The sequence below is a fragment of the Phasianus colchicus genome, chromosome 1 (assembly GCF_987193195.1).
Source record: "Phasianus colchicus chromosome 1, bPhaCol1.hap1.1, whole genome shotgun sequence".
Taxonomy (NCBI): domain Eukaryota; kingdom Metazoa; phylum Chordata; class Aves; order Galliformes; family Phasianidae; genus Phasianus; species Phasianus colchicus.
The window spans coordinates 182,428,123-182,454,631 of NC_143436.1; the positions used below are offsets into that span (position 1 = coordinate 182,428,123).

The 26,509-nt window shown below is 40.2% G+C and overlaps 1 protein-coding gene across 14 annotated transcripts in view; it reads right to left on the minus strand.

Moving 5' to 3' along the window:
• Nucleotides 1-355: 355 nt before the first annotated feature.
• The window catches only part of GRIA4 (glutamate ionotropic receptor AMPA type subunit 4), a 234,015-nt gene continuing 207,861 nt past the window's right edge, over nucleotides 356-26,509 (minus strand). Inside the window, exons 14-18 of one of the 14 annotated variants that reach the window (XR_016463409.1) lie at nucleotides 13,039-13,167; nucleotides 11,234-11,348; nucleotides 8,943-9,077; nucleotides 2,461-2,764; nucleotides 356-1,819 (exon numbers count right to left, since the gene is read on the minus strand). Coding sequence is in view for 12 of the 14 variants with exons in the window: in XM_090133923.1 (XP_089990049.1) it covers nucleotides 2,600-2,764; nucleotides 8,943-9,077; nucleotides 11,234-11,348; nucleotides 13,039-13,167 (544 nt within the window). In the remaining 2 variants the exon portion in view is untranslated. The other 13 variants (XM_090133925.1, XM_090133926.1, XM_090133923.1 and 10 more) reach the window with 13 other exon arrangements.

The following is a 26,509-nucleotide window of genomic DNA, read 5'->3' on the forward strand; positions in this document are numbered from 1 at the left end:
TGATGTGCCATTTGCTGAAAACGTGAAATAAAGATAATACATCATAGAGACAGAGCAGGAGGAAAGAGAAGTAAAACAGGAAGACAGTAAAATATCCCAGGACAGCAATGGCACTGCTCACAGTCCTGAGTGAAGGAAGGCTGAAGACAGACTCCTGGAAAAATAGACAGGCACAATAGAACAGAGTAGACAGCATTCCTTATATTCAGTCTTCCAGTCTGTTCAGCCTCAAATCAGTAAATCAGTTACTTTACAACATTACACAAAATCAAAAGAAGCCTATTATACTTTTAACAAAAAGACTTTTTTTTTTTTTAATTGAGTTGTAAAAAGAAGTATGAGAGAGCTCACAGCTTTACTCAAACAGGAATGTCAGACAAGTCACCATTCTGGCCACAGACACAAACAGTTCATAGTAACTCATGAATGAGATAAACATACCAGTAAAACAAAGATATTCACTAGGTTGAGTCACAGCCATTCACTGTACAGTTAGATGCTCTTTCCCTCTGAAACACCTGCACACTTTATAGTCATTACGCCTTAGGGGTAAGCATCACCTTATTTTCACCTTTGCCTACACTGTAAGAACTGCTCACCCTCAGCCTAGATTACAGTTAGTGGAAAGATACAGGTTTTTTGTGCTATGATTCAGCAGTTTGGTGTTTTAATGCCAGCTTTAAGATGAGATCATTCAATTTCATTTATTGTTTCTCTCTGATAACTGTAAAGGGTGTCTGGAGTATTTGAGGTAGAGAAATTCATATCTATATTGTTGATACTTGAACTGAAGCTAACTCTTTACTGTTTCATGCCTGTCTGTATTAGATAGGATGAATCTCATCTTCATAGTGCTTTTTTTATTTGTCCTTTGCTGGAGTTGGTGAGTGCTGCCCATCATTTGGTACCATTAGGCTTCGCTCTTAGCCTGCATTCTTTTTTGTGAGGGCCTGAAGGCCTGGGACCCAAGAGGAGAACCAGCAACAGAGGCTGAGAGAATTTAAGCTATCCGAATATGACCACTTGTGGGTATTAGAAGTTGTGATTAATCCAAATCTAATCTGACCTTTAGTCTGGACTCTGACTGGAACTGCTGCCCTGGTGCTAAGAGCTTGGATTTTCAGACCACCACAGTGTCTAGCACAGCCAAGGGGAATGGCCGTCACATGAGAGGAGTGATGGATGCGCCTTCTCCCATAGAGACTGAATTTGATTCAAATGGTGCTTAGTAGCCTTTCCCTGATGTCACTGGAAGGATGTATGATGAAGGCTCAGGTTGACAGGCACTGAGAAAAGTCTACATACCAAGTCAATTTGAAAGATTACTTCCCTGCTCCCTAGTACGACATCTTTTGAACTCCCCAGGGAACAAACACCATCACTAAATGCTTCTGTAACCTATCAGTATCAGTGACTACTACTAAAATACCTAGTGAATAAACACTGCAATACTCTGACATTTTAGAGTCCTGTCTCTCTAAAGGCTTCAGAGTTCTTCACAGACGTGCACTCAGACCATATTAGATAAGGTCCTGCATCCTGCAGTAATTAATGAACCACTCTGTTCAATTTCCCAGGTGACACCCCTACTTGTCCCTAACGATCAGAAAACAACTCAAGCTCTGGCGATATTATAAGAACGTTTGTTGTTTTATTCTTTTTGGTGGGTACAAAAACCACAGTTTCTTACACAGAACAAGATTATAAATAATATCTGTAACATGAGTGACCCGTAGTCTCTTTTGATTCTACACTGCAGACTGACGATGTATTCTAAACATTTTTTTCATTTTCTTTCTTGTATTAGACGGATGCAAATCTGTGGAACACAGAATGATGGAACAGAATGAAGGTAACAGCAAACAAGAGGATGACCAACAACTTTTATAAAAAAAAAGTCTCTGAATTTTATTACAGTGATGGCATTTTATATCAATTATTGCAATGAATTGTTCCCTAAGATGGTTAGAAAAAAGAATTGTGTTGTCCTCTACCGAATTTACATCAGTTAAAAAGCAAGCATGTTTCAATATTCCTCTTTTTTCAAAGAAAATGTAAATAATTTCTTTATTTTTTTTCACAGGATTTACATATTTATTATTTTCTTATCACAGTTTAGTGATTCATTTCTACAGCTGAACAGCTGAATATTCTTCCATTGTATATATTGATGTTCTGGAGACACAGGTTAGCATGTTCATTGACTTCTATAGCTATTTTTCTCTCTTTGTCAAGACAAAGACCGAAATGTTCTCTTTTCTGAGCATGTTCTTCACAGTTTAATGCGCTAAATTGGAAAGTCTTATTAGTTTTTAGTCCACTCAAGTGAAATTTGTTGCTGTTAATACACCCTTCCCAGCCCCCTCCCCCCAACAAAACTAAATTATGAATTTTCCTGATATAAAATCTGAGTTTGGGTTTCCGAGCTGAGCTCATGCACACATTGTTGCTGATGATTACCGGCGCATTTGGACGTACTTCCCTTTCTCAGCCAAATTATTAGTTCATCAATGACACTCCCATGTCGTTACAGTCTGTGCTGTGTTCCCATCAGTCACCAACACAGTTTAATTAAGGCACTCAATTATTTTTTTGGTTTTTATGGTAGGTCCGATGCAATTACAGCCAATCCTGAACTTTGTCTAATTGCAGTTCCGGAATGCACAGCCTTCGGGCAGTCGGGAGTCAATACGCGGCCATTTTCACCCACACTCCCCGTGATGGATAATCTGGCTTTGTTTCTTATGGCTTCAGAAAAGGTAAGCTATGATAAAAAATAAAGGAGAAGAGAAAAAAAAGTGTTAGAAAGGTTCTACCCTTCAAGAAACCAGAACACAGCAAACACCAAAATATTAAATTTTAGACATCTGCATTTTTTTTTCATTTTAACATTATAGTTAATCATATATATAAAATACATAGCATACTAGGGGAAAAAGGTTCAAAATTCTGAAGTTAAATTTTATTACAATAAATCATCATCCATTTAAATATAAATTCCAAATTTGAACAGGAAATCAACAGAAGAAGGAATACTTTCATGTAAAGTACTTCAAACTACATTCATATATTGTGAAATGAGAGTCAAGACCTTTCATGAACCTGAAAGTATTAGCACCTTTGAATAAAGTCATGCATGAGTACTTCTAGACTGAGACCTTCAACAAGGTATTTCAAGGTAAAAAATAACTACTGAAAATTGCTTATATATCGGTATAGCTCTTTCAATTATCTTTGTGATAATTCCATGGATCAAACTAAAGAAATTATTATTTCTACTCATAGTGCATCCATTCACAAAACTCTTTTCGTATATGCATTTTGCTGTAATCAGGGAAGGTAAAAACGTTCAAAGGAAATACCATTCACTGAGAAAACACATTTTCTATAGTTTTTCTACATTAGAACTAAATTTTCCACAAGAGGATTTTAAATCCTGCTGCCTCAAAATCATTACCTTCAGTGAAGTCAAACAAAATATCTTATTTAGAGACTGATTGCCTCAAACAGAAGAAAAAACATTTATAGTTATTCCATCTAACTTCAGCCATTCGAAAATAAGGAATCTAATCTAAGAGGGCTCTCTTGTAATGATAGAAAAAGCCAATGTGCACCTGGCACAGCAGGCACCTGAACTACACTGTATTGAAACAGATTTCAAAGACACTGCGTTAAGATAATAATTAGTGAGTAATTCTCATTTCTAGCCAACAGAAACCATGCTCTATGCAACTAACTCTTATAATTAATGTGCAGGGATGCAATCTGGAATACTGACTGGAAAAAATGGGATGCAGGAGAGTGCATTCACATAGGAGCAAAGGGATGACAAGCATAAAATCATTTTATTTGCCTTGTTACTGATCTCTGCAATTAGAGCTTTGTCCCTCTGAGCCCAGTTTCTCCTTTCAAGGTAGCAATTAAATCCTAAGCTGAGATAAGGGAGATTCCCTTAAAACTTCCATTCTCTGGGTGCACCTCTAAGAAATGCACCTGCCTCATATTGCATTGCTGTTACTAACTCCTTCAAAGAAGAATTCTTCCAAGTATAGCTGCCCTTATGGCACAGTAGGATATGTATAAGAGCAACTTCCCAAATCAATCATTGTAAAATTCTCAGGGGGTAAGGCCCCGTTTACAAAGGGTGTTACAGCATTCTCCTCAAGCTGAAAACCTTGGCTTTGTTAACCACCAATTGCAACATCCAAAGTAACCCTTTGAAAAGTCCCCCTGCTGCTGCAGTACTCTGTGGCAGTGACTGTTACCCAGCGGATCTTATCCTAATTCAACAGCTAGATATAAGAATAGAGAAATAGATAACGAGTGAGTGAGGATCTGGGCCCACACAGAGTTCTACTGAATACAGAAGACTTCAGCTACACCCAGCAGCAAATAAAAAAACTACATTTACACAGATACAATGCAATGTGGTGGAACTCCACATGGTGCATGTCCTGTTGCAAATGTGCATCAAGGATTGTCTGTCTGCAGAAATGCACAGAACATGTTTTGGTCAATGGCAAGAAAAGGTCTTTAGCTGAGTTCTGGGTAGGGATGGGAGAGCAGATCAGATCAGAATGCAGACTGGCTTGGAAACAGGACAGTCTACTCCAGATTTGGTAAATTTCCCAGCAGATTGTCATTGTGTACAGCATCTCTCCATCCCTTTGCCACTGGAAAATCAGAGCTCATGTTTACAGGGGATTTAGGGGACACAGTGATCTATGTAAAAGTTTATGTTTTTCTAGGTCTGTGGTTTTCTGGCCATTGACAACATGCGCAGGACAGAAAAACACTGAAAAAAGGATCTACCAAAAAAAAAAAAAGAAAAAGCAAATGAGAAAAAACAATCTCTCAGCAGCCTTCCATGGAACAACAGAAAAAGCTGCAGTAAGGCAACTCCCCTCTGCTCACAGCACAGGGTAACAACAATTCAGCAGCACACTGCAGGAAACAACCGAGACAGTCGACAAAGCCAGAGGAGCAGGTCAAACTTGTACTCAGGAAGTTGCCATAAAGTAAACTAACCAAATATGTGTCTGTGCTTTATTTCAAACTAAGCTGTGGGTAATGAGCCAGGCTAATACTGTGCTTGATTGTGCTACTACAATTTCAGATTTATGGCCTGGCTTTAAAAACGGTTTCAGGAGAGGCTGGGATAAGAAGGAAAACTCTTGGTATTTGGTAAGAATGTTAGGAAGTCGCTGTTCAGTAAGTGTACTCAGTTAGTAGTGTTAGTTTCAAATTCAGCAGTAGTTAATTTTCATATTAATGTCATTAGTTTTGATTAAACTAGTTGTTCACTTAATCACGTGAAAATGTGATTCTCTTCCCAGCCTCTTCCCAGTAGGAAATAGGAATGTAGGAAGCTGATCTACTCAGTCTATGTAATGTAAGTACCCAGTTGCTGGGTCTCTGCTGTTTAGACGTCTCTAGCACCTAGGTCACCTGGGAATGTCTTTGCACAGATACTTGAAGATGAACTTTCAAATACTTTTACTATATGGAAAATGAAATTGGAAGTATGTAAGTCAAGATAAATACATTACAGATTTACTGAGTTGTCTTTTACAATTTGGCCTTGTTAGTCATTCATTTTGTAATTTCATGTAAATATTATATATATATATTCGTAAATTTTGTAGTTAATTTGGTCAGTTATAACCAGCACAAGGTGGGAGCGCAAGCAAATGCAGTGGAGCTGGGAGCTGGCTGGTGAGTCTCATGGCCCACGATGAGGACTGTGGTGGTGGTGGTGGCTGGGAAGATGCCTCTGGGACAACCCCTTTGTCACTCATGGGTTTGATGGGAGGAACCCAGCAGTAGTTTTCTCTGAGCAGCTGGAGAGAAGTGTTGGCTCCGTATTTCCTCCAGACTATCAAGTTGACTGGCTTATGAATAAATGAAAATGGAACAGTGCTGCTCAGGGAAAGGGAAGGGATTGCTCCCACTTCAGAGCACACTTCCTTCCCTGCCAAGGGCAGATGCAATAGTCTGTCATCCCTTCTGAACATCTTTACCACACGTCTTACGTTTCCATTTTCTGCTGCCTTGCAGACTGGTGAATTTCCCTGTGGCTACTCGTTTCTTACTGGATTCAATTAGAAGAAAAAAATAGTAATAAATGTTAATTTCCAAGTGGGTTATTTAAGCTGTTTTCTATAAGTTTAACACATAAATAATTAAAACTATTTGATGTCAGCTTAAAAATAAGCATGTGGGTTACTCATGCAGGTTAGAACTGTCAAGCATCTTTCTGTATTAGCAAGTTTTAGTTCCAATACAATCCCTTTACACCTCAGATAAATGAACACATCTGAGGTTTTGAGGTGCTAAATGTAGACATATGTCTGTAGAAATACATGTGTGCAGCACTGTGACTCTGTGCTGCTGTGGGCAGGCAGAGGTCTATAAGCAGTGTGGGCAGGAGAGGGCACATGGGTGGAACCACACTGCTGGTGAGTGTGACCTCACCTCAGCAGGCTGCCTCCGACAAGCATAAGCTCTTCTATGTCAGGTTCATGTGCTAACATTTCTCTGGTAACTAGTACAGCAAACAAGATAAGGAGAATTTCTGGGTCAATAAATATCTGCTCAAAAATCCAAAGCAATTTCTATTTTTTTTTTTGAAATTTTTTAAATGCCTCTATCCTGAAATGTTTTTTTAAATGTTATCAGAAGTTACCACTGAAGCAAAGATGAATTTACAATAAAACAAAATGCTGGCTTAAAAAAATTAGTTGTCAATATGGACTAGATTTGCTTACAAAAAGGCACTTATCATTGGAACTTCTTGACATATGCACACACTGTTCTATGCATTGGGCTAGGGATGCTCTCAGTGATGGGCACTAAAGAATTCTATGGAAAGGATTTTTTATTTTCTTTTTTTTTTTTCAATTACTTTCATGGGATTATTTCATGGCATGACTCATAGAATGACTTAGTTGGAAGAGGCCTTAAAGCCCATCCATTTCCAATGTAGTTGCCATGGGCAGGGTTGCCAATTGCTAAATCAAGCACTAGATCAGGCTGCCCAGGGTCCCACCCAACCTAGCCTTGAACAACTCCAGGGATGGGGCATCCACTGCTTCTATGGTCAGCCTGTGCCGGGGCTTCACTTCTTTTTAAGACCTTTGTTACAGAGAACAGACAGTGAGCTTGGGATATTGTCACAGTAGTGACCACTGACCTGTACCCCCGGAGCCATGATGACACCTGCTTAGCTGGGTAATCCATCAGCAAACTGATGCTTTGCTGTGCACAAATCAGGCACAGTAGGATATCAGGTTCCATGACAATGCACATGTACCCAGGGCCATGAGTTGTATACAACAGAGAAACAAAGAAAACTGCACCACAACATTTTTGAGAAACTCCCCAGCCAGCGCATGCCAAGCCCCCCCTTACCGTGAGAACCCACCTATTCCTTGCAGCGCTCCAGCTACCATGCTCAAGCACCATGCTCTGCTCACTCTGTGTCTGCTCTGTACTGTATGGTTCGGTACTGTACCGGCTGTGTCTTTAGCCTGTACGCTCCTCGGGACAGGGACCTGTTATGTGCTTGGCACACTTCACCTATAGTACAGCGCCGTGTACTCCAGCGCTATATGAATAATAAATAAAAAATAATAATCTCATCTCCAGTTGTTTCCTCTGAGTTTTTTTTCTACGTGGCAACATAACATTTCTATTCATCTCGTTTCACTTCATTTTTGTTTGTTACTTCCTCTACAGGGATAGCTCAGTGATTTCAGGAGGACGTAGGTGTTTGTTAGAAGAGACAGAGATTGCTGTGTGCAAAAGAAGGGGACTCAAAGTAGCAATGAGATGGCAGTGTCCTGGCAGCACCTCTGTTACAAAGCAGCCAGAATAGCTTGTAAGCTATGGAAGAGTTATGTTTAGAAGCTGCGTGCCATTTCCAAAGGTCAGGGAGCTGATTTGACTATTTTACTAATGATTAGTTGGCAAGATAATCACCACATGGATAAGATCAAATGCATTAGTAAACTATTCCTGCATGCTTTCTAAGGGGAAGTATGCAGGATGCTGCTCAGCAATTATCAGCATTTCAGTCTGAAACCACTGCATGAGCATCTGAAAACTGAGTCCAGAGCAAGGAAAAGGGCATATGTTACTGAAGATTGAGGACAGTAGTCCAAGTCTGTTCAGTGGTTAGTGAATTTTGTTGGTTATTATAGTGGGCAAAGCTTGACCTGAAGCAGGATATTGTGGGGGGGAGAAAAAAAAAAGCCACACAATTAGCATAAAACGTGTACTGAAAGGAGGGTGAAGGAGAAGGGTGGTGAGGAGGAGGAGAAGGTAAAACAACATTTAGACTTCTTGTAACAGTGCCTTGTCTTCCATTAGGTTAACTATGGTTCAGTGACGTTGCCTATCCTAAATCCTCATTGTAAGGAAGATCCAGTTAGGGCCAACAGAGAATAATAAAAGCTTACATCAATTTGTCACCAGTATAGTGCCAACCTTTAGGAGGACAGACTGGCCAATCAAGTAATTAAACACTGGCCCTCTGGATATGTATTTTAGGACCTCAATTTCAAATAGCTGTCATCTCCCAACAGATTGAATAACTTTGGGCCGTTATAAAAGTAATTTTTGTCTTAAAAATTTCTTGTAATGCAGATGTCTATTAGCAACATAGAATAGTATACTGTACATCTGCAGCCAAAAAAACTGAACCACTTTGCACTGAAGTTTTCCAAAATATAAAGCTCTGTTTAGAAGCAAGCACCACTAGACAGACATGTCACAACACTGCAGTACAAGATGCATCACCCACTCACTGTAGTAGGCCCTAAGTCCTACCCCTAAATTTTAATACTTTCGGTTCCATATACGTTGTAACCTTCTCTATAAGTTGCTAAATTCTGGGTATTCTGCGAGGAAGTTGGGTTAAAAGTCTGTGCACTCTTTGCCACCTTCATTCGCTTCGCCTCTGCCCTGGACTTGTAACAGAACTCTATCAAAGCCACCAGCATTGCCAAGCCCAAGCCTCCAACCAGAATGTAGAAGACTCCAGCAACGTTGCTGAGACTCAAGGCACTCGTCTTGTCCTGGGGAAACAGAAGCAACACAGTTAACTCCAGCATCCAGACCTCTGCAGCACAAGGTACACATTAAAGCACTGGAAATAGAAATAAACAACAATGTTTAGCTGAAATTAAGTGACCATCGTTTACATGCCTCTCACAAAACTTCTCCTATCGGGATCTACAGAATGCATATTAAGCACCTGCTTTTCCCGGTCGACATAGAAGTATCATAAATTTACTGCCAGTATATCAGGATGCCATTGTTTACTTATTGCCAAGGATTATTTCCACTAGCTGGAGAATTAAACAATGACACATCCAGTCCTCACTAGGGCACATTTTAACACTGGCATCAAACTGCATTTACACAAAGCTCTTTAAAAGCTTTGGAATCCAGAAATCCATTTACATTAAACAAGATTCTCCTTGATCTTCAATATAAAACAATTTTCACTTCTGATAAGCATTGCTGTTATTTTAAAAGATCCAGACTGACTTTCTGCTAAAAGGTAAAAATAACAAGTGAGGCTTAAGTTATTGGAACAAACACTTCTTGAAAGTGCACACTGTGCCATACACATCATCATATATTTGCCTCTTACTGTTTATTGTATTTTGTTTCTACTTTATTCTAGATACAGATCTGGTACATGCCCATGGACTACTAAGGCTCTGCAGTTATACAGTTATATAAAAAGTGATATATTAAACTTTACACAATATTTATAATTTAGAAAACTATTACAACATTCTTTAGCAAATTAATAAATATGCAACATCTGATAAACAATCACCGTTTTAGACTTACTGTTGTAAATAATTATTCTACATTTCTCTATACTTCACTGCTTAGTTCACATATGTTATGATTTGAAATCCATGTGCATTTTATAGCACAGTTCTCAAGGAACTCTCTCAGGATTGACTCCCATATACTACATTGTGTGCCTTAAGATATTTATAAAGCTATATTCTTATGCAGACTATATAATCTTTACCTAAAGTAAGGAGAGTACTTAACTTCCAATTATAATTTGTATGAAAAATTAACTTATTCTCAATATTTGGGTTTAATTTAAAGAGGCACTATTAGCTGTGCAGTCAGGAGACCAGCACAGTAGTAATTCCCATGGATGTAAAGAGGTGTTGCTGGGGTTCTGTTTTGTCTGGCTCTTTTTAGCTGTATAGGAGGATTCTGAATGCCTTGTACATGACTTAGTTCTTCTGGTAATAATTGTTAATATGGTGCTTGGGAACAGGGAGCAGGCAGGGCCTGACAGGGAAGAATCTGATCCAATGGACACAGTGCATCGAGGCTTTCCCAGCCATGCTCTATGGGTACCTTGCCATCCTCTTTAAGGTTTTTACTCTTTCCTCCAAACCACTTGCAAGAAAAAGCAAAATGTGTAGGGCATGGACAGTGAGCAGTCATGGCCCTCAGGCTGTCCTCCCAGCTCTGAGCATCACAAAGACATGTCTGACTCCAGCACACAGAGCTGATACTGCCTGTGGTGCACCAGAAAAAACACCTGTTTGTGGGCTTAACCCCAGGGGAAATATCAGTCTACACTCCCCAAAGCTGCAAGGATTACTCTGGGAATGGACTAAGGTAAATTTAAGAAGCAATAGAATGCAGTGAATTACTGAAGACTTTCACTCCAAAGCTCAAGTTAGAACTTCCTTGGTTCCTCAAGGAGCCAGAGACCTCCCTAATAGGATCCAGGCACAGCTATCCTCTACACAGAGAACTAATGAAATCTTAGTGCTTCCTCCTGTCTGAAAATAGGAAAACAGCCAGCTTTGAAAGGAGAAGACATGGATGAAGCCAGGCCACACAGCTTCTGGGCAGCAGAGGGGGACAGAGCATCCTCTTAGGCAGGATGGAAAAATACAACTCAATCTACCTCCCTCAAAAAAAACCCTGCCTTATAACTCTTCAGTGGCTGCCCCGATAAGATAGGAGAGTATGAGGTGATTTGGGGTGATTTATATTGCTGAATACTTCAAAAAACAATAGTGCTTCTTTAAACTAAACCATGACCCCCATCAAGATGAGGCCAAGCCAATTTGCTCTGTGAGTGTCTACAGCTGCTTATTTTACTTCTAAGTAATTTTGTTCATTACTCCCTTTACTGCTTTGTGAACACGATAGTAGGTCCCGAACTGCAGCGACTGACCTTACTTCCAGAGTCCTTGGGTCCACATTCACCTTTATCGTACCACCATTTGTTTTTCAGCTTGTCTAAGACGCCTGCCTCACTGAGTTTCAAAACGGCAAGGTTTACAGGAGTTCTTCACGTGGAAAATAACATAAATAACATTATATATGTTATTTTATGTTATTCAAGTAAAACTACATAGAATCGCATTGCAAAGTGACAGAGCAGAGGCCACAGTGGGTGCTATGTCATGTACTGTTGGCCCAGGTTTAGAGACAGACATACGACCGGGACCTGCTCCATCGCTTTAGGTAACAGGCACATACTGCTGGGGAAGATTTGTAAATAAATGGTATGCAATTACTGTGAACCCAAAACTATTGGCTTAAACACATTAACAACATAGCCTCCAGAGACATAATACAATACAATTGCATATATGACTTAAGAAGCATTCTGCGTTCCTTGCTCTTGATCCATTTGTGGTTTGCAAGCATACAAACTAATGACATGACTTGGCCATAGCTATTTCATTTACTGCCCTCAAAATGAAGCTGGCAAGAGAAGGAGCAGCTCCTGCCGGCTGCCACCGCAGCCCCTGGCATGGACCTGCCCTCATTCTGAGTGCCTGTGCCTCTGCTGAGATCACCTCTACCAGGATTGCATTTCCGTATCCTATATTCCAACATTTTTTTCAATTTCTAGACTTTTCTTTCAATCTCACTTATTCAAAAAAGTACTTGAGGGGTCCCAGATTGATTATTAATCACTGCTCGGGGTGTCTTCTCTTTCTTGAGGCATTTGCTGTGGATGACACAATGGAATTCAATATTAAGATGAAACCTAATCTTATGCCTCAAAGCCATGAACTGCTCTGATGATGCCCAATTCATGTAGTTGAAGCAGTTTATTTTCTCAAGACCTATCAAATGATTAAGCCTTATTTTCCATACTTTCTGTTTTTAAACATTGACTGTTTAATTCTTAACGTGATAGGCATATAGTTATCTATTTATGTGCAGGTGTGCATGCAAATACAGTATATATAAGAGAAGGAGGCAGATAAACAGAAGCAGCATGTGATAGATAGGCTGCTGGTGATAACGGATGACACAGAGACTGATCTTGTGTGTGCCAGCAGATTCCTGTGGTACCATTAATCTCTCATAATGCACCATAATCCATACCCTGCTAAAATGTCAACTCATGAATTCAGAACTTAAAATAAAAATAGACAACATGGTGCAAACATTAATTGTTACAGAACAATTGAGTTGACTAAAGCAGATATTAGAAAGAGAAAAGGGGCTCATACTTACACTCTATAACTGGTTACTCTATATGGAAAGCCCCAATAGTTTTTATATACATATATTTGTGTATATATTAACATACATATATGAAACATCCTGAAACTTGTTTGCAACTATTAGCTTAAGGGATCCTGGCTTTCAACATTTTCTGGTTACTCTTTGTATACATTTGCATACAGTGTGAGATTCACCTCACTTCAGCATTCCAACCAGAAAGTTATGCCTGTCCAGGCTTCTCTCTAGTTAAAAGAAAAAGATGGGTTGAGCTACCAGTTTTAAGAGAGGTTGAAGCATACCATCCAGATTTACTATTGAGGAGGACTCCGTTTTGCATCAAAATGACAATTTCTGACAGTTACAGCTGGGTGAGAAAATCCCAAGGAACTTTCAAGTGATCTCTTTAAATAAAGGAAATGCTTTAGCCACTTTCCAAATCTCACACACTTAGGTCATATGGAACAGGGTGCTGCTAGCACGGATTTCTCAATCTTTTTCAGTATTCAAACTTACATTTTGCCTTCAGGCTCCTTGGCATCAGGTTGTGCAGGCTGAAAGTGGGATGTGCAAGTCCCTGAGGGAAAGAAGCGGGCAGCAGCTTGAGATGCTGGCATGTTGCCTGGCCATATGATCCTCCGTTTGCTTTGAATATAAGTGTGAAATAATTAATATTATCTGGATAGCCTTCATCTGTGACTTGCCATGCACTGGCACTGAGAGGCATTTCAGTGCTCCCAAATCCCAGCTGTGTAACGGGACTGTTGTGACAAGGGCTGGGGACATCTAGGTACTGTTCTTACACAGATGATCAGAAGTTTGTGAAGCTATTGCGGACTAAACTGATTAAAGTGGTGCAACAATAAGGGCTCTGTATAAACTATCGAGACCAGCAGCAAGCTTGGACAAGTTAAAAAACAGATGTTTCCCAGCCATTTCTTTTTCCCAGCACAAACAGTTCAGGTATATATAACCTGATACAGGCAGGGATTTTTTCTTTGCCACTGTAATTCTTTTAGTGCCAGCCTTTCTGCACTGTCTCTGCAAAGAAGCTCTTTGGGAAGAGCAATCAATTTCATGCTTAAAATCACCGTACTATCATCAATAAATAACTGAATGCAATGGTGAGCACAGATGAGGCAATTCATTCCTACTCTTCCCTGAAATACAGCCAGTCATGTCTCAGAGGCCAAGCCCTTGTTCTTCCTTTCCACTATTTTTGCTGAAACTCATCCTGAATCCCAGAGTAAATCAGGAACATGCGATAGGACAAGTTCATACTCAACCCAGTAGTGAAGCCCAGTTGAGTGGCTGCAGATTCGGAAATGAAAATTTCAGCTTATGGTTTTCAGAACACCAGCATATATATCTGCTTGCAGTCACAGGAAGAGATTGCCAGTGTGGTGACTTCTGGTGTATTTTAAGCTGTTTTTCTTGGTTTTAAACTTTCGTAGGAGATTTTCAGCAGCTGCCATGGGAGATGAATGCCCAAATCACCTTGGCTTTCAGGGCAAGTTGACTATTTAAGACATCTTTCCTTCTTAGAAAACCTTTTCTTCAAATAAGCATCATTTTGATTATGCCAGTTGTGCACTACAATGTGTTACTACAGTGCTCACTCAACTGGTTACTGAATAGTCCACTGACATTAAAAGGAGCAGAAATTAAGAATATTTATGATCTACTGTACACAAGCAAGAACAATCTACTTGAATTATATACTGAGGCTAAATTCAGCATTTAGAATTAAATTTCCCATCAAGTTCAGTCTTTTATGCTCAATATTACAGCAGAAAATGACAGCACTTTTTTAGTCCCATTTAGCCACAGTGCAAAAATGTTATCTGATGCAGCAGAGGAGACCGTGCTCTTCCATATGCTGAAAGCAGTGGTGGCACAGCCTGACCGGAGCACAGGGACAGTGGTTTTCAACCTTCTCAACATGTCCTCAGTTGCCCCTCTTGGCATCTTCACATTTGGATGTTCCTCCCATCCTGTCCTCCATCACTTCCATCACTTACTATTGGAAGGACTTTTAAGAGCCCCAGGCTGAATCTGGTGCCAGGAACTTCAGCAAAATCAAAGTGCCTTAAAATGACATTAATGAAGTTCTGAGCTCCTTGTGTACAGGACAATGAATGGGAAGTTATAGCATTTAAATTACAATGCTGAGTGATTCTGAAACCGGTACAGAATTTAGGAGACAGGAATTGTTTAAAAAAAAAGCAATCATGAGTATGCTTTAGGAACTTTTCCATTACCCACTCAGGGCTGATCCATTAATTAAGTGAAAGGTCAGTCTCACCTGCTGAATTAAAAACAAGAGCTGCTGCATTCTCCTGAGGCTGCCAGCAGAGACAGAAGGAGAATTTCACCAGCACAGCTTCTTTCAATCCAGAGCTTTATAAAAGCTATGGAATATAGTGGCAGAAACTGGTTTTAGATAGCTCTCCATGGACCAAATGGATTTGATGCTGGCATGCTACTGAGATCAGAAGTAGTATTTTCAGAAGCACTCCAATGATTGATGGATCTCAGTCTTCCCTTCAAATATGACTTTCTTCTGAGGTCACTAAGCCATGGGTGAAGGCAATGCCAGCTACCCAGTTGGTAACACAGTCTTCTGAGGGAAACTGGTAATTGTGATTCACTCCATGAACTTCTTTCTGAATTTTGGAAGATTGTTACTTGAAGGGAAATTACAAAAGAAGGTACAGATGACCTTTTAAAAGCACAGAGTGGAAGTAGGAGAAATCTTAGATTGTAGAGTAACACAAACCTTTAGAGCTCTCATGAAACTTCCTGATTACTCAAGCCCTATGTATTACAATGGAGAAGGTATTCTAGGTTTAGACACTCACGTCAACCTCAGAAGTAACAGCATAGCTGTCCAATTAAGATTTAGGTGCTCTGCTGCTTTTAGTACAAGAAGAATGTTCTTATTGTTCATCATTATAATAGGAAGCTCTGTAATTTGGGCCAGAGCTGCTAACAGAGCTCAGACTTTGATCTTCCTAAATTCACAAACAGAAAAGCAGTACTGGTTAGGTTCTGGACCTGCTGGCAGTCATCAGGTTTGCAACAGAGTTCAGTGTCCTGCTATTCTGCTGACAATCAATTGATAGAATATAAAATTTAAATATTTAGAGCTCTATTAATTCAACTGAAATGATCTTATTGATCTTAATTGATGAAATTCTACAAGACTGTCACTGAAGAAGGAAATGAATTTTGTAGATTATAAATGGCTACCCAACAGTTCTGGGAGTCAGTACAGACGCAGTTTAAAAACAAGAAGACCAGATGATGGTGCAGTGCAGAATATGAAGAGCAGAGTAATGCATATTCATGTGTCCATTCCTCCTGAACAAGGCGGCTGTAGGCACATGGCAGACCCAAATCACTGGGCTTCCTCTCAGCAAACACAGTCCTTATGCACAGGTCTGGCTACTCTTTCCTGTGTGCATAGGAAAAAAAGACAAATGCTCCTGGAAGGCTGTCTGTAGTCCTATGACCACAGGTTGAGCTCCATCATGTTCCTCATTCCTAGCTAGCAATGTCTTGCCCACTCTATTTTCATGAAGTCCCACCTGTATCACCTATTTTCATTGACCTCTCTCCTGCACTCACAGATCCTATTAGTTTCTCCATGAACTGCACTGTCTTTTCTTTTTTCTTTTTCTTTTTTCTTTCTTCTGTTACTTGCCATCACACCAAATATGCCCCTCTAGCATCTTGCAGACACATCCCCTGGTCCAGCCCTGCTGCTCCCCTTGTGCCACTTTGTGACTCAAACTACCAGTAAGTTAAAATCTTTGGTTTGCTACCTAACTTTTACCTCACATTTCAACCACAGTAGATTTGTGAAAAGTATATTTTTAAGAAAATTGAGATCTTTAAATTATAAGACTCTTTGCCTGTGACTTTTTAAAAAATTAAATGCCTCCTCCACTCCCAATAATGCAAAAATTCAGGGTTGGGTGGAGCTTATCATAGTAGCAACATGGGAGATTCATGGTTCACATGTCAGTCTTCTTAAAAGACACTGGTGTGTGCTCCACTTGCACATAAGTGCTATTGAGTCTAATATGCCTATGCACTTTGGAACAGAAAATAGAGACCATTTTTGAAACTGTGACTGCTGGCAAGCAGAGCAGTGGGAAAAAATAGGTAGAGTAGTAGGATCAGAGGTAAAGTGAAGAGAATTAGGACAGCAGTTCTGGGTGAGTGCAGCGCAGCCCAAGGGACGGTCCCTGAGGCCAGGACACAACATGAAAGAGCAAGGGAACTGAAGGAGGAGAGAAGATAGAAAGAAAAAATATATGTAGGCAATTGTAAAGGAAGCTACATAAGCTTATATAACAAATCTGTCATATTTAATAATGTGTGTTTGACTAGCTCTATGCCTGCACCAGTACCTTGTGCAATGTTCTCTTATATATTGCTCACACACAAGCACATAAGTATTAATACATGCTGCCTGGCACTGAAGGGGAATTTTCAGTATCTTCATCCTTCTCTACTACCACATCTTCCAGTTTCACAGCCCAGAAGTAAGCTGTGATGAGGCCATGAACCAGTGTGGAAGATTTAGAAAGGAAGGAACAATAAGATGTTGTTACCTCGGCCTAAAATTCAGAAGTGGTGAAAAGCTGTGAATGCCACAGTAGAGAAGGTTGTAAGTTCTGGGAAATTCCTGCCTAATAATTCTGTTATGGGAATCACTATGCATTTCTGTTTGTTGATAAGATTTCATAAAAAAATGTCTGTACAAAGACAGATATTTCAGCTGAAATTTGCCCACCCATTTTGTCTACTCATGAGAAAATCACAATTGGTACCAGTTTTGTTTGTGTGAGTGTGGGCCCTGCTCTAAATTCCTGGTAGGAGGCAGTCACACTGATTTGCACCCTTTGTCTTTAATGTCACTGAAAATTATTTTGGGAGTATAATGTAAGTGGAAAATAAGCCTTAGCTGGTGTTTGTTCCCGAGGGTTTCAAGCTGATTCACAGGAGAAAGCTCTGAAAAGGCTCATCATGATCTCAAAAGGTGTGGATTTCTGAAACTGGCAATATATCTCATAGCAGGGAGTGTTTTAAGAGTTCCCTTTGGGATGCTTAAACAAATGCAAATATTTTTGCTTTGACAGTAATTGCATACACCTAGGTTTCAACTGCAGGTGCTGGCAGTGCCATGATAGTGTTGAAGCTATTTCGGCTCAGGTTAAACCCCAGCAGATGCACCAATTACTTCACATACTGTTTACCCGCTTTTGGTGACATTGAGGCTAACCTTGGAGTCACCTCCCCCGCTGCCACATTCTCCTTTGTCGTACCACCATTTGTTTTTCAATTTGTCCAAGAGGCCTTGTTCATTCAGTTTTAAAACTGCGAGGTTAACAGCATTTCTTGAAACGATAAAACATATTTTGTAAGAAACTGCACAGCTGTTAAGATGTTAGAAGGAATGAGGACTTAAGCTGTTCATAAGCTTGATCCACACACTAAATAAACCTCTCATTTCCATATTTCAAAGCCCTTTGCAGCGTACATAATTGTAGTTACCTTCAAATATGAAAAATGTATTTCCTGTCTAGAAAAGATTTTCAGAACGGCTTGAATTTTAACAAGAAAATTCTATCAACCAACCAAAAGAGTTTTTGCTATAATGATGATAAAACTCTGTCTGGAATTACAATTTACACAGATTTATTTGAATCTATATTAAGAAAATTTACTTAGCATGGTCCTGGGTTGATTTCTCAATTAGATGGGAAAAATTCATTCCCATGTCCTACACAGGCCATACCCATCTGGCTTAGGGTAGGCCCTGTCAGTTGCTACACCTCTTACAGATTTGACATAGAGTAAGTAATGTGATTGCATATGGCTCTCAGGATGCTAGCTGTGGACTGTGGATGCAGAGGCAGCAGTAGGGAGGATGAGGTGCAAACAAACCCAGTTAGCAGCATTCATGCTGACTGTTGGCAATAGGAAATGATGGGAGAAGTGCCTGGGAGCAATGGCTTCACATTCTTGAGAAACCATACATCTCCAGTGGGAGAGAAGTATTTGTTCTGGTAGCTTAACTATTGCTTTTCAGGGACAAGAAGTTGAGAAACATGGAGGTTTCCTATTTTAATGTATTTGATACTGTCTGTCTGAAGTTTCAGTGCCTGCTCTAAGGACATCTATGCATTCAGCATGCAGGTTAAAGAACAGTCCCATTGCCTTTGCGCAGTAGAGGCTTAGCTGAAATGCAAGACCCTGGGTCTAGCTTTCTCCCAGGGACTTCCTGTTCCTTGGGAGAGCAGCTTGACTCCTTCAACACTGGTGTTAGGGAGGAAGGTGGAGATGGAGGACATCTCCCATGGAGACACTTGGAGACAGGACAGCTAGGCAGAAACTCAAGCACTAGGAAGTCAGCACTGAGCTCAGCTAGGTGCTGAGACACAAGTGGGTGTTTGGGACGTCCTGGTGACTTCTCCCTGAAGGGTCTACATGCACTGCTCTGTCACTGCATGGAACGTGATTCCTCTATTGCTAGCAGCACAGTGGCACAGGCACCCAGGCCAAAAGGGGCTCCATGACACAGTGTCTTCTATCTTGAGTTTAGTGCTCTTCCTCCAGGTGAGAGAAGCACCACTTAGGATCCGTCCAGGTTTTAAACCTTTTCCAAAATGAAGGCTAATGAGAAGCACCATTTCTATCTGACATGAACTTAAGACTGTCAGGACTGCATGAAAACTCAGGCAAAAGAGGGGCACGTCTGGTCCTAGAACGGGGCTACTTCTGCCCATGCTTTGAGGTTTTCTTTTTGGTGTCCAGAGATCACCATACAAACCTTGTGAGGCACCTAGATTTCGTACAGGAGTTACAGTCCCTAAGTGGCATTTTAAAATCAGTTGACAACTAATCTGTCAAGGAACTTACACATTTCCTGAGGAAGCTTTGCACTTGTTTAAAGTATGACTTCCTATTCAATAATTCATAATAAATAACATGGGAGTCCGTAGGGCTCCCATGACTATCAGACATGTGCACTGCTTCTAATGCATGTCTGCTCAGGCTTGCCTATGGATGTGCAGTGACATGGAACAATGGCATCATATCCTTGAGACACAACGCATCTTTAATAGGAGAGAAGTACCTGTTCTGGTAGCTTAAATACTGCTCTTCGGGGACAAGAGAAATTGAGAAACATGGAGTTTCCCTCTTAGAAGCTATTTAATACTGCCAAGATCTGCCTGTCAAGAAGTAGATGCATCTTAATGACATCTTCCTTTCATCAATTATCAGAGGACACAACACCTTCAGAGCTCTTGCAGAAAGGTTGGGGAAGAAAGATCCTCTGTGACAGGAATCCAGTAGATCTTATGGCATCAGAAGCCAATGTGGATTGTAATTCACTCTCACTGGAGATGGCTGGTCTCTTGTCCATGAAGATCCCTTCCGGTGTTAGAGTGGAAATTCTTATCTCCCTTATTAGGAGAGTTATTCTTGGCATACATGTATGAACTGTGGTATTTCTCAGCTCATGGAGCGGAGCATTCCTTGCATCACTAACCCTGCTTCTGGGAGCAGTGTCAGCTTTAGGACATACCTCGATTGCCTAGTAACAGCTTTTCATACAGCTCCTGCTGGAACTAAGACAGGTCTTCACTGTCTGATCAGGAAGTCTGGAAGCAGCTTTGTGTAGAACTGACCTTACCTAATATCACTGTGGTTACATTTGTAAGAGATTTTCATACAGATAAAGAAACTGTCTGTCCCTGAAAGTGCAAATGAGAACTCTAGGCTGCTGTGGGACTGGCATCAGACGGCTATTTGTGCATAAAGCTTTAAGGGGAATTTAGCAACCAGGCTGACAAATGTGATTTTGTATAAGAGCTCCAATTATGGTTTGCACTCCAGAGGGAGAGGAGAAATAACAAAATTGGAATGAATTTGTTCATTTGTCCCTTTTGTTCTTGGAAGCAATTGCTTTTGAGCCATTTATATTTACTACAGATATTTCCTACTCAGCTTTTTGTTTCAGTGCCTATGCTTTTTCCCTCTTTGCCCCCTTCAGAAAGATAGCAGTGTAGCCCTGACACTTAATAGCCACCTTTCTAATATACTAAATGTAAATTTTGCTTTTGAAAGGACTTTAAGACTTAGCTATAAATGAAAATTATCCTAGAAACACTGTTTCTTTGAGGAGGATCAACACTACTTATTCAGAAAATGGCTTCAATACATAGCTTGAGCTGTCTACGGAGTCAGTAAAACTCCTGCTCCTTTCAAGGGAAACCAGACTAATTTAATGCTGTTGTGTCTAATTGTCATACTGGGTAGCAATAACATAAATAGCCACCTTGAAAGTGCTATGGAGTGATCACTCCCAAGAGGATGGAACGCATCTCAAGGAACATCACTAATGCTCCATTCCATGAGTCATGTAAGCACAGTCCTGTTTTGAAGCAGTTTGGAAGCCTTACCAGTCTATCTGAAAAAGCATCTTCATATTACTTCCTCTAAGCTACTTTTTTTTTTTTTTTTTTTTTTTTTAAGAACACTAAAGCTCATTGAATTAGACAAAGTTGTTATGCTTTCATAAAACTTATGAAAGTTTTTATTCAGTCTTTATATTATCTTGAATTGCCTGAAACCTTACAAATTTTTTCAGCACTGTAAATATCTTTAGACTTCAGAGTTTTTCAAGCTTTTCAAATTAATGTCTACCTTGGCCTTTTACATGGCTATTTAAAGATGAATAAAAAACTTCCAGGCAAATTAGCACTGACTTCTGCCCAGTGCCCTGAATGTCAAAGTGAAGAAATTCAATGATGTGTGGATAAATGGCAGGTGTAACTGCAATTCTCTTAAGGTAGCCAAACACTTTGTCATCTAATCCTGTCCATGCAGGAATGGACAAATGAGATTCGTATCTTATAACAATATAAGTTTTCATGTTTATTTTCAATGTTGAAGGGGGAAAGCTTGCCAACTGTTTAAATTTATCTTTCAAAACATTGAAGATGATCGAGGAATTTTTTTCCACAGTATTTTAGAGAAGTTGCAGCTGGTTGATAGTAATATTGGAATAATAAATAAATAAATGAAACCCATTCATGAGAGGGTTATTTAGTTGGGTTATTAGCCATATCCATAGACAGTTTCACAGCACAATAGAGAAATGGAAATAAAAAGGATGACGATGTAAATGTGGATTTAGCTGCAATAATTGCTCTGAAATTATCGGTATTGTTTATAAATGTAACATATTATTGTCCTCATCATGTCTAGTAGGCCATGTAAAAACGGGTTAGTTTCACACTGCTTTCTCTGTTGCTTTGTTATCCAGGTCCACTGCAATATGTGGAAACAATTTCCTTCCGGTCAGCAAAACACAGAGAACAATGCTGTATCCTGCATATAAATGCTCCAACGGAGACCCTGGTAAATGCAGTGATGACTATGTTGAAAATTATGTACCTGAGACCTCAGAGCCAGGCTAGATCACTCATGATCTTCCTGGACAGTGCTTCATTCTGCCATAGAGGAAGGCATTTTCAGACTTGACTATTGGTGGCAGAAATGTTCTTTCATCATTAAAAAATAGGGCTGAATCCTCAATTCCACACTTAGGCAAAACTGCCATTGAAGAACAATTTGTTTATCAATACAGGAATTGAAAGCTCTGCAAGACTAAGAGTCTAACAGTAGAAAGCAGGCAAGTGCTTTAACAAGTGACTCTTAATCCTTGCAGTCATTGCACAATCTTGGATTTTCTATCACCCAGAAGAAAATGGAGTCCTTATACGCAAATGTCACACTGATTGAGCCCAAACTGCAGCCCTCTGTATTACAGTGATTCCTCCACTTTTACACGAGTGCATGGACAATGACTTCAATGCATGGATCACAGCTTTTTGTAGGCTGCCTACAGATTTACATTATGAAAAACTTGATGAGAATTAAATAATTCTCATTCCATTAAAATCACTTTCCACTTCCTCATAAATAAATAGTTAGAAGCTGTTTAAAATGATAATCAGTGTCACTTGTTTTGAAGAGCCTGCTTGTGCCACCTGCAGATATGCTTTTCATAGCAGAAGACAAAACTGCACAGGAAGGTGACGGAGCACCTACACAGCCCTTTCCAAAATAACATCTACAAAACTGGACAGAGATAACTTGTCTGCTACCCAAAAGAATGACAGCATGGTGCTTGCCCAAAGCCCTGGGAAGCTGGCAGAGAGTTCTGCTTAGACTTCCAATGAGTTTGGGTCACAACAGCAGTTAGCGGGCAACCCATCTGTTGGACTTCAGTCTGTACAAAGCAGTCAGGCAGGCATTATGCACAAACACTACAGCACACAATACTGTGGTACCCAGTAATTACATGCTCAACTAAAGAAGGGGTTGATACAGACATACAAAGGTCCCTACACCATGAGTGAATGAGGCAAAGACCTGAGCTGGGGACCGCAACAAGCATCAGAGAAGCACAAGATGGCTTGTGTGGAAAGATCATTCAGTTCCAACTCCCTGGTGTGGGCAGGACTGCCACACACTAGATTAGGTTGTTCTGCCCTATGCAGCATGGTCTTGAACATCTCCAGGGATGGGGCATCCACAGCTTCTCTAGGCAGCCTGTGCCAGTGCCTCACTGCCTTCTGAGTAACAAATTTCTTTCCAATATCTAACCTAAATCTCTTCTCTTTTAGTTAAAAATCACTCCTCATCTTATCATCTTATCATCATCATTCTACCACTACACTTCCTGAATCAGAAGTGGGCACTGCTGAAAATCTGAGATAGCCATAAGGGAACAGCTCAGGAGAGGACACCAAAAGCTGTCTAGTGCACTGCTTGAAGTATCTATTTCTGCACCACAACTGGGCATTGAAAGAACCAGAAATGAACACATGAAACGCATCCTTCATGGTAAGGCCAACCCTGTTTTCAACAGTCTGATGCTCAGAGCACCAACATATTGTACTCTGAGACCTTATTCTGAGGTAGAAAAGGATCTCTCCAGCCTGATTAGACTTGAAGAAGTATCCATGGTCTCAGCCACAGCTGCTCCCCAAATTCCCAGAAGCACAGTGGTTATGGGATGCCTGGAAATCACATCCCTTAGCACAACTCAACACCACCTGCAGAAGCCATTTGGAGAGTCAGCCGTGGCCTAAGCACATTTAGCAAACAGACTTTCTCCAAGAAAAGCCAGGTCACGGAATACCCATTTTTGAATAATAAATGGCCTAAAGTCACATACAGATCCCCAGGTACTCATTACAACAATGGCAGGATCTCTGCTGGGAGCATTTAACAGCAATTTTTTAAGCAACCAGTAGAGTTTTGCCTGGGAAACTTAAATGCCTTAGCTATTTAAACAGGTTTGACATTTTCCTGAATCCCTTTCCTGAACCTAGACTCATAAATCCTGTGTAACTGCCACATTAGATGCCAAAATACTTCCCAGGCAGACTCCTGGAGAAATTCTGACTTTTCCTTCACAGATGGTGGCACTGCTGTTTCACTGCTTAGCGTTATTCTAGGGAGGTTGTTCACTTGAAATAACAACCAGGAAGAGTTAAACAATATGACTCACTGAGGAGACTCTACACACACAGAGCCATCTTTGTTTAGCCTGCAGCTGCATTGCACACCGTATCATCCCAGCACTGCTGGTAACACTGCTGGAGCATACTGAGTCAGAAGCACAGACCCTGACCATATAAAAGGCTTTTCTCAAATCCTTTTCACTGATATTGGGAAACCTTAGAAATCACTTAGCTGCTTAGAAGCAACACAATGCAGAGGGATGCCACCTCTCTTTAACCTTAGATTCTTTAAACGTACAGCAAACTTCAAACAGATAATAGCAGAATTTTAAACTATTACAGAACAGTAGGTGGGCTAGATACAAGGTATGGATGAACTGGCAAAATACAAGGTTTTGCTTATCATTCCAGTGAAAGCCTGGTTTGTCATTCCTATGTAAGCAGTGGCTGGCTAGAAGTGTGGACCAAGAAACTACTGCACAATGGGAAGCAAAGCCATGGATGCAGTGGTACACCTGGAAGAGAAATTCACCAAAATAAAGGTTTTCCTTTATCAAAGGAATATCATATTGAAGGCAGAGATGTGCTGGCAACTGCTGAAGCCTCTCCAGAAACTCAAAGACCACCTCTGTTCTGCATTTCATGCTGTTCTCCCTGCTGACACAGCCAGGCTGCTCAGCCCTCCTGACTTGGAGGGACCAACCCTCAAGGCATGGCAGAGTGTGCCCTTTGAAGCCCAGTGACAGTATTTCTGTGCTGTGTGTCACAGTTACTCCCTTCTGAAGACCAGTGCCCTTCTTTTGGTGATGTGAGGCACAATTATTCCCTCACGATCTGATCTGTACCCAGCCCAGGTGTTTGGGAAGAGGAGGCCCCAGCTGCCTCACTCAGCACTGCCTGGCTGTGGCTGAGGGCCTGGCGAAACACAGGGTGCATTCGTACAGCCTGGTTGTGTCAGCTGTTCAGATCATTTCAAATGGGAAAAAAATAAAATGCAACCTTATCAAACAAAAACAGGAAAACCCTCCCTGTCTTCTGAAATATTTTTGAAAAGCGTTTTGAAAAGTGCTGATGGCAGATCGTAACACTACACAAATGCAGCACAGTTGAAGGGTATTTGACAATTCATCAAGAGAAATTAAGTGTAAAGCTGCATGGAGATGGTTGAATGTGCTTAATAAATTAGGAATGAAACAAGCACTCTGTTAATGAGGAAGATGTAGCCAAAGCTTACATCATTCCATCCTCAGAAGGCCTGAAGGATCAATCAATAATGCAAATATTAAAAAAGGAAGCTAACTGCAAGAGCATTTTTACAAGAAAAACAGCTGAAATTTTAAAGACAAAGGGCCAACTTTGAAATCATGTTTTTTAAAACACATTTAAAAATTTATGGGAATCATTTTTGTACTAGGATTGATGAAAGTTTGCATGCTGAGAAATGAATAAAATGAAGCACAGCACCAAACAGTTTCATGTGTATATATTAGTGAAAACAACATAGAGTCCTTGGCACTTGCTCTGATAGCTCGCCCATCATTTCTATTAAATATAGAATGAAGTTGAAGGCTTTCACAATTATATTAGCTCTCCTGCATTAAGTCTCTCAGGCTTTCCTGACAAGATCCTCTACTGCTGTATACATACTTATCATACAGAGCAGAGACATGACCTGCCACCTCAGGTGAGTGCCTGGCTGAGCACACATCAGGACAGTGGGTGTCTCTTCAGTCCCACAGTCCCCAGGGGTCCGTCTGGACTGTAGAAAGCTACCTCCTGCAGAAAACTTATGGCAAAGCTGTGTCTCTTTGGCATCACACTACATTAGAAATTATCATTTATATGTTATTTAAAAATCACCTGTTAAATTACATTTAAATCACCTCTACCAGAAGATTACCTCAAAATTTTCTACAAATACTAAGAATAAAGTATCTTTATAAGAATGCATATTGATTGCTTTTCCTTTTTAGAGATGAGAAATTTAAAGCAGAGTTCAAATGCTTTCCAGTTGTAGCTGATTAAAATAATTGCTCTTTATTTAGACATACAAATAAGGTGGTTAATTTCCAGGGGCACTGAGTATTTGCAGCTTCCATGCATATCCTAACTATGCAGTTCAGTTACTTCAACTGAGCTTTGTAGACAAATATGAACCAAACTCAGACACCTTGAGGATCAGCAGGAGATCCAATTAATGGGAGACCCACTGCTGCTAAAAATTACCATAGCTACTTTGAATTCAAAGAAGTTCTGACAATTTACTCCAGCTAGAGGTCCGATGACGGTAGCTTAAAATATTTATATAAATCAAAAGCTGTTTTGCAGTGAGATACTGCAATTAGAGTATGCAAATGTTTCTTGGCACAAACAATTAAATATATATTTTGCTTGAGTGAAAACAACAGCACTTGACCTGGGAAGGCAACTTA